Here is a 16,893-nt window from a genome sequence, read left to right as displayed (position 1 = left end):
TTATAATTCTATTTCTGCAAAATTTAACCAGTTTTCTATTTTGGATATTACTTATTGTTACAAATAAATTTATTCGAAATTGAACATATTTTATCCTACATTATTTTATATTTTTATCATCCTATATTCATTTAACGTAGAAATTATTTAAGTGAGATAAAAATAGAAGATCTTTTAATTTTAACTATAAGTGCATTTATCTAAATAATATATTTATTTATATCATAAATAAATAAGTTTTAATAATACTGTTTGAACAAAATATATTTACAAATAAGTTAAAACACAACAATTTCAATACAATACTAAAATAATTTTTAAACTCACTTATTAATAAACTTATGAACCAAAAAAATATCCTTTAATAAGAACCATTGTACAAACTAAAAATAGGTTGAATAACACATATTTAATAACAAAATATGTAGCATTTAAATAAAAAGCAAATTGCTTAGACGTTAAATTATGAGTCTTGTTTAAAAACACAAAAATAATTGTATTAGATTATTTATGTCTATGTATTGAACTATTTGATTTATTTCCATTTCTAGGTCTACTTCTTCTCTTTTTTAACATTAATTCCCAATCTTTTCTAGCTAACATGTATAATTGTAAAGCAGCTTTTGCATCTTGAACAGAACTATGTTCACCTTCTTGTATGCTAGCTCCTAGAAAATGTAAAGTAAGTCGTTTTAAACCTGGAGTACGACCTTCTGTTAATTGCTTGAACTGCCAGTAAGTTGAAGTGTCTCTAATCATATGTTTGGGATGTGAGATTTTCAGTACCCTTAAATCATGCTCAAGAGCATGACCAACTAAAAGTTTCCCTTTTAATATCTGCGAAACATCTTTTTTTACTTTGATAAATAATTCACCATTCTCAATATCTTCAGGACGAACTCCACTGACAGCAGTACGGAAATCAGTAACTTTTTCTGTTGGTTTTACAAACTTATCATAAATTGTATCACCTTTAGAATTAACTATAGAAACTCTAGCTAACATATTTCCTTGACCATCAGGGTGTATTCCAACCATTTCACAATCAATTGCTACGACTTCAATATTTTTTTTTTCTTGTATCTATAATAAATAAATAAAATTAACTAATATAAAAAATACTAAAAAAATTTTACTTTAGAGAAATAATATTTTAACATAAATAAAATATAATAATTCTGAAAGTTGTCATTCAATGCATCAATAATTCAAATGTTCAGACAATTATTTTATTTTTGTTTAAAAATAAATTTATAAGGAATACTTTTTACCTGTACAACTGGTTTATTTAGTATAGTAGACGGATTGATACCATTTTTAAATGTTAACCAATTGTTAGCTCCATTAGCATTTTTATGAACTGTTGAAGCAACGTTAGCGCTCATTTTTATGAACCAGATCTAAAATATAATGCTTAATATATTTTGTTTGATAATATTAAATAGTATATAGTAATCATCACGTGTTAAGCAATACTGTAGTGTATCTAAGTGAGAACCATTATATTTGATAAAATGCAAGTCCGCTTATCATTAACGTATAATGATAACATTGTGTTCATGGGAAGGAAAGTTTTAATGAAAACATAACCTTAAACGTGTAATGAGTATTAGAATCGCCAAAAAGGCAATTGAATTATAACAGGAATTTTCATCTATTTTTAAGTATTATAGTTTATTAACTACGTTGTTTATTTATTTATTTAAGAAAAAATTGCAAATTATAATGACTTATTTTGTAATTAATCTATTTGTGGTTTAGTGAAAAAGTTAGTTGTATTAATTTGTCCAAATCAAACTCAAAAAGAAATCTTTCACTTGTCTACGTATGAAAGTTGCTGCAGGGTATTGCACTTCAACAGTAAGTTGGTTATTAAAGAAAACTGTTAATCACATAAAGCTTTTAGGCATTATTAACATTATATTTGGCTTAATTTTCGCGTAGTGGTTTACATAAAATATGGTCTTTTTGAAGTTAAAATAATATTAATTTTTGTTTTTTAAACCCTGAGGGCTTCGAAAGAAATTTTACGTTGTTAGTTATTTTGATAGTTCGTCAAAAACTTACCTATTTTACAAAAGTTTCTGTTCACTTACATTCATGCTTAATATTTCAAAATAACATTTGGTTATATAACACTACTAATTACATTATAACTTAATAAATTTATCATTTGTTAATTTCTCCAATCATAGTCAATAGTATTTGTGATAAAAATATTCTTATGTTTGATGTTATGTTAGATATCTAGATAGTTACTTTAAAATAATATATACAATATTCCATTGAATTTTTTATGTTAAAGTATATTTGCATATCAATATTACTTTTTCCAATGTACAAGTTAAATTAAAGGTGGGAATCAGCCCCCTTTTGTATAGGTTATTTTATACATTATTGTAGAAAATATTTGTTTTAATGCCATAATAAATAAATGACTTTTAAAAAATAAATAAACATATTTTCACATTATTTAATGTATTTAATCTTAACTAGTTTTAATTAAAACATTTTATAACAGTTTGAATCAAATTCTCATTAAAAAAAATTATTTATCAGTTGTTGTGATTTAATTTTTTCTTATAAAAATTGGTGTTTTATGAATTTTAAAATGATTGTATCATTTTTATGATTTTTTTAACCCTAAATAGATATTTTAAAGTAAAACTATGAATTAATAAAGAAATATGGTTTTAACATTTTTTTTTTCTTGAAAGACTGTTTTTAAAATAATTTTAATCAAAAAATAATTGATAGATTTTATTTTTCTAAAATATATTAATTTTGGTTTGTTTCTTGTTAATGTTATTTGATTATCTGAATGTATAATGAGACAATTTTAATTTTTTTTTGCTATTATAAAATTAAAATATTATGGTTCATATTTTTTACTATATAATCATTGTTTTTTATTCATCATATATATTTTCAATAATCTTATGACATTTTTATTTCATTAAAAATAAATGAGGAATTTATGTCTGTATAACATACATTTAATTTTTTATTTGTTGAATATATTTTTAATAAAGTACATTTAATAGGATTTATGATGCAGATCAATTAAATATACTAACTACCACCTTATAGTAATGAGTACCAGAGAAGTAAATAAAGATTATCTTATTGATGATTCCATTCGATCACCAAAAAAATCATCATTTAAGTGCAAACCACCATCTTATGTGAACATTTCAAGGTGTATTAATGGTTACACTTCTTCTTTAACTCAATACGATAGTAAAAAGAGAGAAAGTAGGTCCAGAGACTGTAGTCCAATCAATATCCGTTCTATTAACATGGATGAACAAAGCTTTATGACTAAATGTAAAATTACTGATACAGTTGACTATAGAAATGAATCTCCTAATTCAATTGTGGTCAATACAATTCAAAGACTTTATGGTTCTACTGTAAAAATATCAAGTAAAGAAATTAAATCTAATAACATTCCTGCAGCAACTATACGGCATACAGAAAATATTGATTTACCTGTTCTAAAACTTCTCAATCCTCAATTCCGCGCAAAACTTACTATTAATAAAACCACACCTATAAAAAAACAGAATTCTACAGTAGTTTCTAATGGTATTGATAAAGAAGTTCATTGTGGTAAATATTTCATTAATTTAGTAAACTCAGAATGTAACTTAATTAAACAGTTGATAGCTCAAGTAGAATGTTTGTTACCAACTGCACCAGAATATGGCCAAGACCGTATTCAAGCAGCTATTGGTAAATCTAATCTTTTAATGTCACAAAAAATAAAACAGTTCCTTGGTTTATGTGAAAATAATATAACTTGTTCAATTGATGATGTATCTAGGCCTAAAGATAACGATTTAGAAGGTTTTTGGGATATGGTTAAAATTCAAGTTGATCAAGTGATAACGGAAATGAAAATAATTTTAGAGCTTCATAAAGAAAACTGGCCAGAAGACAAAGATATTGTTAAACCAAAAATAATTATGAAAACTAAAGTAAAAGTGAAAAAACCAGTCAATTCAAACCCAAAGTACGATGCAGCTAGAAGAAAAGCAATTGAAGAGCAACGGAAAGCAATGAAAAATTCTAAAAATGAGGATGTTATATTTTATTAGGACCTCATCTCAAAACTAGACTGTATTACTGTTTTAGAAGTATTATTAAATAATTTTATAATTGTGTAACCTTTTTATGACTTTGTATTTATCACAAATATAATTGCAAGAAATTATATATTTTTTATATTATTAAAAACTGTTAATTAATGTTTTGAAAAGTTGTTTATTGTTAGCATTAAAAAAAAGTGCAATTATATGAGATAATGTTACATTTTTTAAATGCTTTAACCAAATTGTAAAATTAATTTGAGAATATCTTTAAAATTTAATATTGAAATATTTAATACATCCTTCTAAGATAAAGTCTGCATCGGCTTGTATATTTCTATTTATATATACATATATATATTATTATTATTATTATTTTTACTGACTATTGTGTTATAATATGTAAAAAAGCTCAAGTTGTGATGCATATGCTGTTTTTTTACAGTTATCTGCCAATTTTACATGTTTAAGTACTGATTTGGTTATGCATTTACACTAGCATAATTGAAATAATATATATATTTAGAGAGAGCACGTATTGAACTAGTTTATTATTTGTAAATTTGATTTAAAACTAACAATTAATTCAAATTTTATTTATGTATTTCTGACCGAACAACATTAAACTATTAAATGTAGTATTAACGTATTGTATTATTTTTTATTGTTGGCAATCACTTATTACTGTTAATTTACATGTTATTATTTAATATAAGTTTGAAAGACAATCCTTTTTTAATGATGATATTTATAGTTTTGACTCAAAAAATAACTAACAATAAATAATAAAGTGAAGATAATTTGTAAAACTAGTTTTGATGTGTTATTTATGAAATAAAAAAAATTCAGTTTAAAAATATTATTAAAATGTAAAAAAGTAACTATAATTTGAGTTTTACTAATAGTTAGTAAAACTCTATTTAAATGGATTAAATGAAATGACTTTAAATATAGTCAAATCCATGTTTAAATTAATGAATGGTTGTAAAAAAAAAAAAATTTAGACACCTTACAATTATTAAAATTATTATTTTCATTAATATAAAAAAAATAATTAAAAACCAAATTTAAAATATATATTGTATATTTAACATAATGGAGATTTTAAATAAAACTTATTTTTATTTAATGTAGATTATTGATTATATATATAATACTATATATTTATTTCTTAAATGTCCAACTGAAGTCCGTTCACAATATGTTAATTATATTTTCTTTGTATCATTAAAAAAAAAAAAACGATTAAACAATTTTATTTTAAATGATCTATTAAAATCAAGTGTCAGGTTGTAAACATTAATTCCTACTTGTCTTTGGATTGTTAGTCTTATTTAAAAGTAATTTATGTATTGATTGTGAGGGCACAATTCATGTTTTTAACTTGGTGTATAAAAAAAAAACTAGATTACACAATTAATTTTTTTTTTTTACATGTTAAATACATATACTTATAATTAATGGCAAAAAAAGTTTTAGCTGCTCCATCTACAGTGCAATGTTCAGGGAACAATCAAACATTCAATGATGCATAAATGCATAACATAAAATGGTAACCTAATAATATGGCCAGCTAAATTAAAACATTTTTTCTTTAACAGGAAAAAGAAAAAATATGATATTTTATCAAATTTAACTGATTAGATTGAATGTCAAAAATAATTTTAATGAGCAATTTTTTATAGTTTTAATAAATTTTTTGTAAAACTGGAAATTTTGAAAGTATTACACAAAATAATGTTATGTACAATCTAAAAGTATAGAATATTAGATTGTACATAAGTACATATGTATAGAATATTTTTTTATTATTCGTAAATGTATTTAAATACTTTTACTCAAATTTTTAATAGTATTGTATTAGTGTAAATTGAGTGCTTATATTCTGAAGGTCTCAAAAATTTATTTCCATGTTTAAAATTTTATAATAATTATTCAAAATTATTTAACTATGTGAAAGAAGTGTCGCAACCAGAAAATATTTTTTTGGGGGGGTTATTACTCTGATTTGCTAATTCAAAGAAGAAGGGTATCACGATTAAGAATTGTTATTTTTTCTTGCCTTAATTCCAACTACTTAGAGCCATCCTGAACTTCCACTTGACACAATCTCCCACATCATCTATGCTCACATCAGCCGTCCTCATGTCGCATTCAATTACATTCCTCCATCTCTATTTTGGTCTTTCACTACCTTTTCTTCCTTCAACATTCATTTCTATAGCTGTTGTTATAGCTTCCGATTCCTCTCTCATAACATAACCAAACTATCTAAGTCTATTTTCGCTCATCTTATTTATGATTGACTTAACACCATTATCATGACTAAGAATTCAAACATCATAAATATAATCGAGAGAGTTAGAACTCTCTAATTGTGCCGCTGAATAAAAGCTTAAATAAATAATACACTTTTCTCTATTTGTACATTTTTATAGCTTAAGTGCGGTTCCATATTATTTTTTAATGTGGGTCATTTTACTAAATTTTATCATATCACTCGATTTTGTTAAAACGTATAACCTAACTGGATCCATCACTGTTACAACTGTTCATATAACTGTTATATTTCAAAAAATTTGTAGTCAAAACATGTTACCATATGGCATTGGTGTACATTCAAATTCATCTAGGATGGATTAAAAAAATTTCCTCAATAATTTTTTAAAATATAAATTTTAAATAGTACTTTTTTCCGTGATTTAAAACTACGTATATATAATTACTATATTAAACATTTTAATTATTGGCAGATAATTATTAAATATGAAAATTTTAATATGAAACATTTACAACAAAAAGTAGTCATAATATCATACAAGGTGCTTTATTGTGCGCTTGTTCGCCCTATTGTTGATTATGGTGCCGTAATTTGGGATTCGCATGACCTTAATGACTCTCTTAGACTTGAAAGGGTTCAGCGTAAAGTTATGAGATATGCTAGTTTTAGATTAAATATCTCTTGTGAACCCCACAACTATGGATCAGTTGCTTCTTAACTAGGGCTGGTTTCGCTGGCTGAGCGTAGATGGATCTCGGGTATTAAGTTCCTAAATAGTTTATTACAAGGTAATATTGACTCCCTATTTGCTTTCCTTAATTTGTTTTAGAGTTCCTCAACGTCATTCCCGATCTGTTGCTCCTTTTTATGTTCCTTTCGCCTCCACTAATTACCTTAAAAATGAGCCTATTACACGTATGATGTCAAATGCCAACGTTGACCCTTCATATCTTCTTTGCCTATAATTAACTGAATAGCTGTTAATTTATTATTTATCATATTTGTAAAATTAATGTATAACTGATATGTATAATGTGTATATATGTTCAATTGGTTTATCCCGTACATTTAACAAGAATAAAAATAAAAATTATTTGAGAATGTGTGTATACTGCCGTGCTAAGCGAAAAAAGGATAACTCCAGTCAACATGATTTTTCAGGAACGCAAAAAAACATTTTTAACAGTAAATCAAGATACCCTTTTTTCCCAATGTATGAACATAAGTCAAAAGACGGTAACTCCATTATTTTTTATGTTTTATACCAAGTTTTTGTTTAGTATTTGGATTTACCGTGTTTTCGCTTACAAAACATCAAATATATTGAACTTACCGTACATTTTCTTATTTTATATTTCAATTTTAGATGGGTTTTAATAGGAAATATGCTATTTTTACATCAAAAATCGGCGTAAAACCACTAAATTTACCTATAGAAACAAAAAAAAATTTTTTTTTAATTTTGGAGTTATCCTGTTTTTGCTTAGCACGGCAGTATAGGGAAGTGATATTTTCATCGTTGATAAATTATACTTCATTATTGAATATACATCAAATGTTTGATGTGTATTATAAGTAATATTTATAATTTTTGTTAATCAGTTTACTCTTTAAAATAGCTAAGTCTATAAAGAGATTTTAAATTTGTTATTTTACTTTTAGAACTGTTATGAACAATGCATAATTAACCGAATACTTGGTAAATAATATTTATTGTGCTTTAATGTTATTATATTATAACAATTAATAATACTGAATTATCTTATTTGAATACTTAAATTGAAGAGCGACAAAATCAATCGAGGAATAATAAAAAATTATTGGTTTAGGGGAGGAGGGTATTCTAGAGAACAGCCCCCTCATTGTATGTACGCTAGTGCGCTACGATAAAATATGTTAATAAATATTATTGTCATGTTTGAGATACAATATATTGATGTATTCAGGTATAGCTAAAAATATTAATGTTCCATTGGCCGTGTTAAACTCATAGTTTAGGTAAAAAATAACTTAAAAGTAGTTTAAAAAATAAGTCTTGGTCACCAAAGAGTTATTTTGATATAAGTCTCCTCATCAAATATCATTGGTACAGCAGAGATATTAAGTATCTAAAGTACCTCCCCCCTTATTGCACCTATGTTATTGTTATTAAATGGATTTTTATGAAAAATATCCTATTCTAAACATTTCTTATTTGTCTCTTGAACTATAACTCTTGTCTACATCAGAACTATCTTGGAAAATGCTTAGTTATATTTATAAAAAAGTTGTTTCTAAAAAGAAGTTATTAATTACTGATAACTAAAATTAATTTTTAAGCTTTTATTATTAATTCAAACATTTTATATTCTATGCAAGTTGGTATCTTTTTTTATACCACATTTGAATGTATCAGTTAATTTTCTTATTTAATCCATATAAAAATGTTGTCGAGAATTAAAATAAATTATTTATTACTACGTATAATAATAGTTTTAATAGTTCGTATGTTAAATTTTAAAAATAAAATACTGCTACTGGAAATTTGCAGGTATATAATCACTTTTTAATTAAAACTGAGCATTAAAATTTATTTTAAAATGTAAAAAATAATCTTTAGATTCTTGTACTGGTTATAGTATCACAATATCTAACAATAATTAATTTATTGATTTATTGTAATTAATTTATATTTTTTAAGGCAAATCATTTTATAAGCAATGGAAATTGGTTAATCATTATGAACAGAATAAATACATTATTTCGGTCAAAATCTACCAATTCAAATAATGATTTAGGTAAATTGCTCCAAAAGATGAATAAAGATAGTAAACTAATATTTGGTCCTTTATTGGAAACCAGTAAAATGAAAAAAAAACGTCTCAAAACTGCTAATCAAATAATTTATGATCTTAAATGTCAAAATGAAACTTTCCTCAAGAAAATTAGGTCAAATATATATCTTGTAGAAAGTAGTACAGGTATATTAAGGCAGGATTTTCATTTACTCTAAATATTCAAATTAACTTAGTAATTAAAATTTAGACAATATAGATATGGTAAACAATTTAAAACCGAAGTTACTTGAAAAAAACTACCATAGTTTATCTCTTGTTTATGATACAACTCGAGAAGAAATTTCTAAAATTAAATTCCCTTCAGTAACAAATGTATTGAATGCCACTATGCCGGAAAAATCAAAAATAGCTTTGGAAAAATGGAAAAAGAGTATGATTGATAAATTAGGTGAAGAAGAATTTAATAAATATACACAAGGTAATGTTTCTATTTACTATTTCTTTGTTATTACTTTAATAAGTGGTAACTGGCACAAAAAAAATTAATATTCTACATATATATTTAGAACAAATGATGATGGGAACTGAATTACATAAAAGAATTCGGTCTCATTTCATGGGTGACAAAGATTTTGTGTACAACTATACTGAAGTAGAAAAATGCTGGAAAAGTTTGGAATCAGTGTTACAAAATATTTCTAAACCAGTTGTTGTAGAAAATATGGTAGTACACAAAGATCTTGCTTACAAGGGTGTTGTAGATTGCATTGCGTTTCATAAGTAAATATGTTAAAACATTTTTATCTAGTAGTAGGAAATTCTAATTTCTTTTTCTAAATAATGTAAGAGGAATTTGAAGTGTGAATTCATTTTAATTTGTTGTTAGTTTTTCCTATATTTATGCACCAATTATAAATTCATTGATCATTACAAAAAAATATTATGAGTCTCTTTTTTTTTTTTCAAACTATTTTCTAGTCATGTATAAATCTAGTAGTTTTAATTGAGGTGGACATAATGCCCATGCACTCAGACCTGTTTTTTCATTGTGGGCACCTCATACCGAATTGTCTTGATTGGGTTTACCCACCTAAGTTTTATCACCAAAGTGAATATATCTCTAGTAAGTTTGTAAACAAATTAATTTATTATTGAAAACAAAAACAACTTTAAAATAATAATAGAAAGTTTAATTTATTTTATGAAACTAAAAAGCTTGGTATAGTTAAGGTTTTTCTCTGTATTTAAAATAACTTGGATTAGATTTTTTTATATTAATTGTTATTATATCACACGTCTCATGATTCTTGACTAAAATTGAACTTATGTCACTGATTTAATAACTAATTATGAGAAAAACTTCATGTATTGATGTGTGCAATGTCTTTCCCTACATCCAATCCTGTATTAGTCATAATGATTTAAATTAAAGTTAAAATAAATTTATTGGTTTACTACTTAACGTTGGTTTAAAAAACATTTTAATCTGAAAAGTTAACTTTTTTCTTCATATTTATTGATTGACTCATTATTAACATATTAAAAAATATTATATTAGTGACACACCTGTAGTCATAGAATGGAAAAAATCATCAAAACCTAAACGAAGTCTTAATTATACATATGATGCTCCAATTCAGTTAGCTGCATACATAGGAGCGGTAAATAATGACCCATCTTATAATTTTAAAGTAAGTCTTTAATTTGTATTATATTGAATATATTTAAATAAAATACATATATTTTATTTGTATAATATTTTTAAAGTGTCGTGCCCCTAAAATGTGAATTTAACTCATTGATGTAATATTTTTTTTAATTTAAATTTTCATAGTAATTATATAATTGGCTTTTAACAAAAAAAAATGTTGATAAAAATTATTTATTATACTATTGTTTAAACTGAATAGTAAATTACTATAAATTTTAGTAATTAATTAATATCCATTTAGAACTTATTTAAATTGATTGTAATCAGTTTTGAAAATTGTGTACTATTTTTTTTGTATAGGTTGAAGAAGGGTTAGTTGTTATAGCATACTGCAATGGCTTACCTGCTAATGTTTTTAAGTTGACTAATGACAAGTGTCTTAAGTATTGGTCATTTTGGATTCAAAGACTTAATGAATTTAAAAAAAGCCATGTAAATGTTATATAATAATTCTATTTTATTTTATTAATCATAATAGTAATGCAAATTATAAAAAAATTTATGATTCTGAATTATTGACTTCTGATTCATCAGAAACTTTAACTTTTTCTGCCATTTCAACAAATTTTTTACCCAGTCTAAAAAAATGAAAAAATAATTTTAATATACTTTTTTGTGAATTTAAAGAAATACTTATTTATTATAGTATAAATTGTAATATTGTATTATATTGTATTAGTATAATATTGTATACATTTTTGCTGATAATATTTGTATAACTATATTGAATTACTAAACGAATAATCTGTAATATTAACTAAAAGCTAGAATTATGTTTAATTGTTAACAACAAATAGAAGTTTTAATTTAAAAGTGAAATCTGAAATTTTATTTTTTTAATTACTTATTAATTTCTTCTTCAAGTCCCCGATTTGCTTCTTCAATTTGTTGTCTTTGAGCAGAAATTGCTTTCATACGTTCCTGTAGAAGCTGTATCCTTTCTTCTAATAAAGCTTCCATACTTTGAGCTCTGTTGAATATACAAAGAAGTTCGTTTTCATGAGAGTACTGTATAAAATAACAAAGTAAAAAATAGTGTGCATCAAAAGTGATAGGTCATTGATATGATGAAAACTATAATTAGCCAATAATTTTGAAGTTGTGCCAGCAAATGTTTTATAGGTGTATAAACATACTTATAACTATGATATAGAAATTTTAGTTGATATAAACTACTTTAATTACTGTTTGATTAATAGTTCAAATTTAATATTTATCCATATTTAATACATTTAATGAGTAGAATTACAAATAATTTATATTTACTTCCAAATTATAACTATGATAGTTATTGTACTTTTAAGTATATGTTGTATAAGTAATCTACTGTCTTAAATTAAATTATTGATCTGAACTGTATTACTTAATTGATACTTGTGTATAAGAATTGGGGCGGACTGGACAAGGGTGAAATTGCCCCTTTGATCGCTGTTTATAGATTGATGACAGCCGCTATGAATAGCGTGATCTGCTATATCTTACTAAGAATTATGTATAACATATTATAAATATGTGAGTATGTACTGAAATTTCATATTTTAAGAATAAAAATTAATTTTTAATTATATTAGGAACTTATAATTTCAAGGCGTTATATACATTTTCAAGCGAACAGGACTGTCACAATTTTTATGCCATTGGGCTATTCGCCTCTCAGTCAAGAGTAGAAATTAAATAAACTGATAATTAAAAGCAAATATAAATTTTAATTCCATTACAGTTATATAAACCAAAATTTCATACATTTATACTATCAATTTTCAAAATTATGTTCTCAGAAAAATAGCTATTAATTATCTTAAAAGCTATTATACTATATTTTATTTTTATTTAAATTATTAGGAAGATTTTCTTGTAATAAAGCTCTAAGTAGAATAATTTCATTGAAAGTCATTATTTGGATTACCACCTCACAAAGTTGCATAGCCTTTTAAAATTTTTTTTTTCTTTGTCATAACTTTATAGTTTAAAGCAATTCACACCAAAAAGTCAATATATAAATACATTGTATTTGTAGCCACTTTTTAAGTTTTTCATTATACATCCGTTAAAAAAAATGATGTAATACACTATTGTTAACTGTAAGAATAAATATGTATCGTCGTAAAAAACATACACAAGTAATCATTGATTCTTTTCTATCATCAACCACATTTCTTAAAGTTTTTCCGTAGTTGTTAGCCATCAATTGATAAAAGTATTTTTCAAGCACTTGTAAAATAATTTTTAAAAATTATCGTTTACTTAAAAACTTATGACATTTTATAAAAATTATATACTTTGAAAATAGTTTTCTATATTAGAACAAAAACTTAAACTTTCTTTCTTCATATTTGCGTATTTTTTAATAGTGTATTTTAAAACTTGAATTTTTCTTTGGCACAATTCTAATGTTTTTTGCTTCATTTTTAATTCAAATTTTAATTTGTTATTACGTAACTCCAAAGATTGTTTATACTCATTATATTTAGTATTATTTTTTAATTCAAATGTTTGCCACTCATTTATTCTGTTTGACAGTTTATTTATCTAAAATTTAGAGTACCAAAAATCGTGTTAATTATTCATAAAATTTGAACTTAATTGTAATAATAATCAATAATACATTGCAAAATGTGCGATTAAATATACAAAGTGATTCTCAATGTATCTAAATCATAAAAAATTTTTTTTTGTTTATCAAATGGTAACACATTAATAACTAGCTTAAAAGAAAATGACTGGTCAATTACAACTTTTGGAAGTTATAAACAATTTAAAGTAACGATTGAAGGTGAAGAGGAGTAGGTGGATGCAAATCTGTAGATAGTGTTTAAATTTAAGAAATTGGTGGATAGTTACAAAAGCAACATCAACTCTTATTTCCTTAATTATATCCTGATTAGCGGTTCTTTGATTTTAAAGTATAATATATGAATAAATATATATTTCTTTACTTTTAACGCGTATAAAAAATGTTTTTTCTATTTATGAATAAATACACTGGACATTTCATCAGAATCAAAAATAGACTTTTCTAATACAACTTATCGCGCTATTTTTAAATTTGCAATTAGAAGAATTCTTCTATCACTTCTAATCTTTGATATTATTACTAATTACATATAAAATAATAATTAAAACAAAAAAAAATTTGTTTTCAATTGATAACTGATTTTGATTTTTAATACGTGTAAAAATAATCAATGCAAAATGTCATTTTTAACCTATTTTTTTGGTTCATTAAAGTTGTTTTTTTGTGAAAGTTTATAGTAAAAATAAACTGGACTACAAGGAACTTTCATCAGAAACAAAAATATAATTTCCTAAATTAACTTTTCGCGCTGTTTTCAAATTTTAAATTAGACTTTTTCTATCTCAAATTTTTAAAAAGTTAAATAAATTTAACTTTCTATGCTATGTTAATTATATTTATGAAAATCTGTGTACTCCCCTTGTAAGGTATTTTAAAATAAAATACAAAACCCAAAATTTTAACAAAAAATAGCATATTTTTGAATACGAGGACTATTTTCACTATGAAGACAAGTCAGAGGTCAATTTTTTTTTCAAATTAAAGTATATTACATTTAATTTAAGATATATATAAAAGTGTCAGTATTTCCGGAACTTAATCAAAAGTTAATTATGTGTGAAAAAGTTGCCATTTCAAAACCCACCCTGTAGACAGTTAATGGGTCAAATGTTCATAAAAATATATTAAATGATAGGTAAATACCTAAGATATCTATGAAAAAGAATTATATTAATTTGTTAATTTTTAAAAAAGGTATGGCAGTTTAAAAAAAAAAAAAAAAAAAAATTGAAAAAATGTCAAAAATTACCAATTTTTAAAATCGTAATTTTTTGGAGGATTTTTACTATTTAAGGGGAATGAAGGTAAAATTTTCAATTTTCGAGGGTATTGTTTTCGACTAGATACAATTTGTGATTTTTTGACTTATTAATCATCAAAATCGGTCCACTGAGAGCTGACATTGAGCGTTCACAAACACAAAAAAAAATTAAGACACATCGTAGTAAAATTAATACTTTCTCAGCTTCGCATCGAAGCTAAAATGCTGCTTTAGATAAAAAAAATTTAAAGAACAAAATTGTTTGTAGTTATTTTTTCTATAATATTATAAAGTTAAAAATTGCGATTCTTATTTAGGAAAATTATAGTTAATGATTATTATCGCTACAGGGATAAAAAAATTATTTAACTACATATTATAGTTAGAGAGATAGATAAAAGGTCATGGATCTAGAAAACAATTTGAAAAAGTTATTTTCTAAATTTACCAATTACACCCAACTTTTTTTTTTAACCCCAAATTTTAGAACCAAATTTCTAAAAAAAAGGAAGATACTAAGTTATATAGTTCGTATGATACAAGATACGAATTTTAAACTAGCAAAAAATTGCCATAAAATTTTTGTTAGTTTGATTATTAACAATTGATTGTTATACCCCATACCAATATGGAAATTTCAATTGGTAAACAAATAAAATAAAAAAAATGAGGAAATCAATGAAATCATCCACCCCACCCATAAAATATGTATTCTCTGTAAAATCATGGAATTCAATGTTTCATCTATTTGTGGCAATCCTGAAAACTCCATACTGCTGTAATATTCAAAAGGATATCTAATACTCGAGTGAAGATAAATTCTTCACAGCATAGTAACATTATTTGACATATATGAATCAAAACTAGAAACCGAATTTTGTATTAGCGAATTATATTTACTTTAATTGACACGTATTAAATAACGCGATAGAAGATAACACTGTCTAACATAACAATTTTTAATGTTTTATAGATTTACTTCTTCTAATATTTGGTTCGTGTGTGTAATGCTTTTTTTTAGGTTTTCAGATATTTTTAAATTCAATTTTAGATATTCTTGGTCTATATTACTATTTTGATTTTCGTCAAATAAATCAATTTTGATAATTTTTTTGTTTCTCATTTTGTATATATTTTTTTTAACTGATCTAAATAAATATCAAACAAAACGATTTGTTTTAGAACTCATATATAATTGAAAATATACAGTACAGTATTTAAAAACTAATTATAAACTTTACTAATTATAAATTTATAACTAATTTTAAAACATATTTCATTCTTCTTCTTCTTTTACTTCGTATTTATCCTAAAAAATTGGGGTTGGCCACCCTTATCCTAAACTTTCTCTTGTCACGATCTCCCACATCATCTACGCATACATCAGCTGTCCTCATATCACATTCAATAACATCCCTTCATCTCTTTGTTGGCTTCTTTCTACCTCTTCTTCCCTCAGCATTCATTTCCATAACTATTTTTAGAGCTTCCGATTCCTCTCTCCTCATAACATGACTAAACTATCCGAATTTATTTTCTTTCATCTCGTATACGATTGACGCTACACCTATACTTCCTCTTATATGTTCTTTCCTTATCCTATCTTCTCTAGTCACTCCCACTAATCTATCTAAGCATTCTAATCTCCTCTACACTCATACTCTGCTCTATTCTCTTGTCGACCGCCCAATACTCTGAACCATACATCATAGCTGATTTCACTACAGTCTTAGTAACTTACCTTTCAGTCTCATTGGAATTCTCTTACCGCATAACACTCCAAATTTAAAACATTTTCATAATATTTTATTATTTGAGTTATTGTAATTTTATTAATTTTACATCTTTTTTAAATATCAAATTGTATTCATTTCATTTTTTAATTCAGTATGCAAAAATATGATATTAACTCCTTTCCCAATTATAGAAACCTTTCCATTAAATTAAATTTAGTGATATTTAAATAGTATTGTGTACTTTATTTCATCTGATATCATTCTTTCTTTTTGCTTCTGCTTGATTTTGTTTTTATTTAATATCTTTTTTTTTCTTTCTGCTCTAGAAAGCCGTAATTTTAATTTCAATAATATTTTTATTTTTGAATTAATATTAGCAGATATTTTTTTATTAAACTGATGGCTGTTTTGAATTCCTAAGATTAAAATAAAAATAAATATAATTGGTGTTTAATAGGGTT

The 16,893-nt window shown here is 24.4% G+C and overlaps 3 protein-coding genes and 1 long non-coding RNA gene across 7 annotated transcripts; 1 reads left to right on the top strand and 3 right to left on the bottom strand.

The window, feature by feature from the left end:
• Positions 1–246: 246 nt before the first annotated feature.
• LOC126895533 (RNA exonuclease 4-like) lies at positions 247–2,171 on the bottom strand. Its single transcript, XM_050667503.1, has 3 exons — positions 2,068–2,171; positions 1,272–1,400; positions 247–1,083 (listed from the first exon to the last, which is right to left on the bottom strand). The coding sequence occupies exons 2-3, from the start codon at positions 1,383–1,385 to the stop codon at positions 505–507; spliced, it is 693 nt and encodes a 230-aa protein (XP_050523460.1). The 5' UTR covers positions 1,386–1,400; positions 2,068–2,171; the 3' UTR covers positions 247–504.
• LOC126895530 (mitochondrial genome maintenance exonuclease 1) lies at positions 1,590–11,307 on the top strand. Of its 4 annotated transcripts, none has more exons than XM_050667492.1 (6): positions 1,590–1,860; positions 9,053–9,332; positions 9,397–9,627; positions 9,716–9,929; positions 10,708–10,840; positions 11,161–11,307. In XM_050667492.1, the coding sequence occupies exons 1-6, from the start codon at positions 1,828–1,830 to the stop codon at positions 11,305–11,307; spliced, it is 1,038 nt and encodes a 345-aa protein (XP_050523449.1). In that variant the 5' UTR covers positions 1,590–1,827. The 4 variants fall into 4 exon arrangements, with proteins under 4 accessions (XP_050523449.1, XP_050523450.1, XP_050523451.1 ...); XM_050667494.1 differs by lacking the exon at positions 1,590–1,860 and adding an exon at positions 8,773–8,902; XM_050667495.1 differs by lacking the exon at positions 1,590–1,860 and having other exon boundaries at positions 9,053–9,149; positions 9,214–9,332.
• LOC126895537 (uncharacterized) lies at positions 11,294–11,920 on the bottom strand. Its single transcript, XR_007701670.1, has 2 exons — positions 11,705–11,920; positions 11,294–11,438 (listed from the first exon to the last, which is right to left on the bottom strand). It is a non-coding gene; the product is annotated as an uncharacterized LOC126895537 (long non-coding RNA).
• Positions 11,921–12,232: 312 nt separating this feature from the next.
• Positions 12,233–16,893, bottom strand: LOC126895534 (uncharacterized). The gene is made up of 4 exons (XM_050667504.1): positions 16,674–16,893; positions 15,676–15,844; positions 13,140–13,389; positions 12,233–13,071 (listed from the first exon to the last, which is right to left on the bottom strand). The coding sequence occupies exons 1-4, from the start codon at positions 16,691–16,693 to the stop codon at positions 12,908–12,910; spliced, it is 603 nt and encodes a 200-aa protein (XP_050523461.1). The 5' UTR covers positions 16,694–16,893; the 3' UTR covers positions 12,233–12,907.

The sequence above is a fragment of the Daktulosphaira vitifoliae genome, unplaced genomic scaffold (genome assembly GCF_025091365.1).
Source record: "Daktulosphaira vitifoliae isolate Bord-2020 unplaced genomic scaffold, ASM2509136v1 Scaffold_1, whole genome shotgun sequence".
Lineage (NCBI taxonomy): Eukaryota > Metazoa > Arthropoda > Insecta > Hemiptera > Phylloxeridae > Daktulosphaira > Daktulosphaira vitifoliae.
Note: the sequence above shows the minus strand (reverse complement) of the source record. Positions and strands in the feature narration are given on the sequence as shown.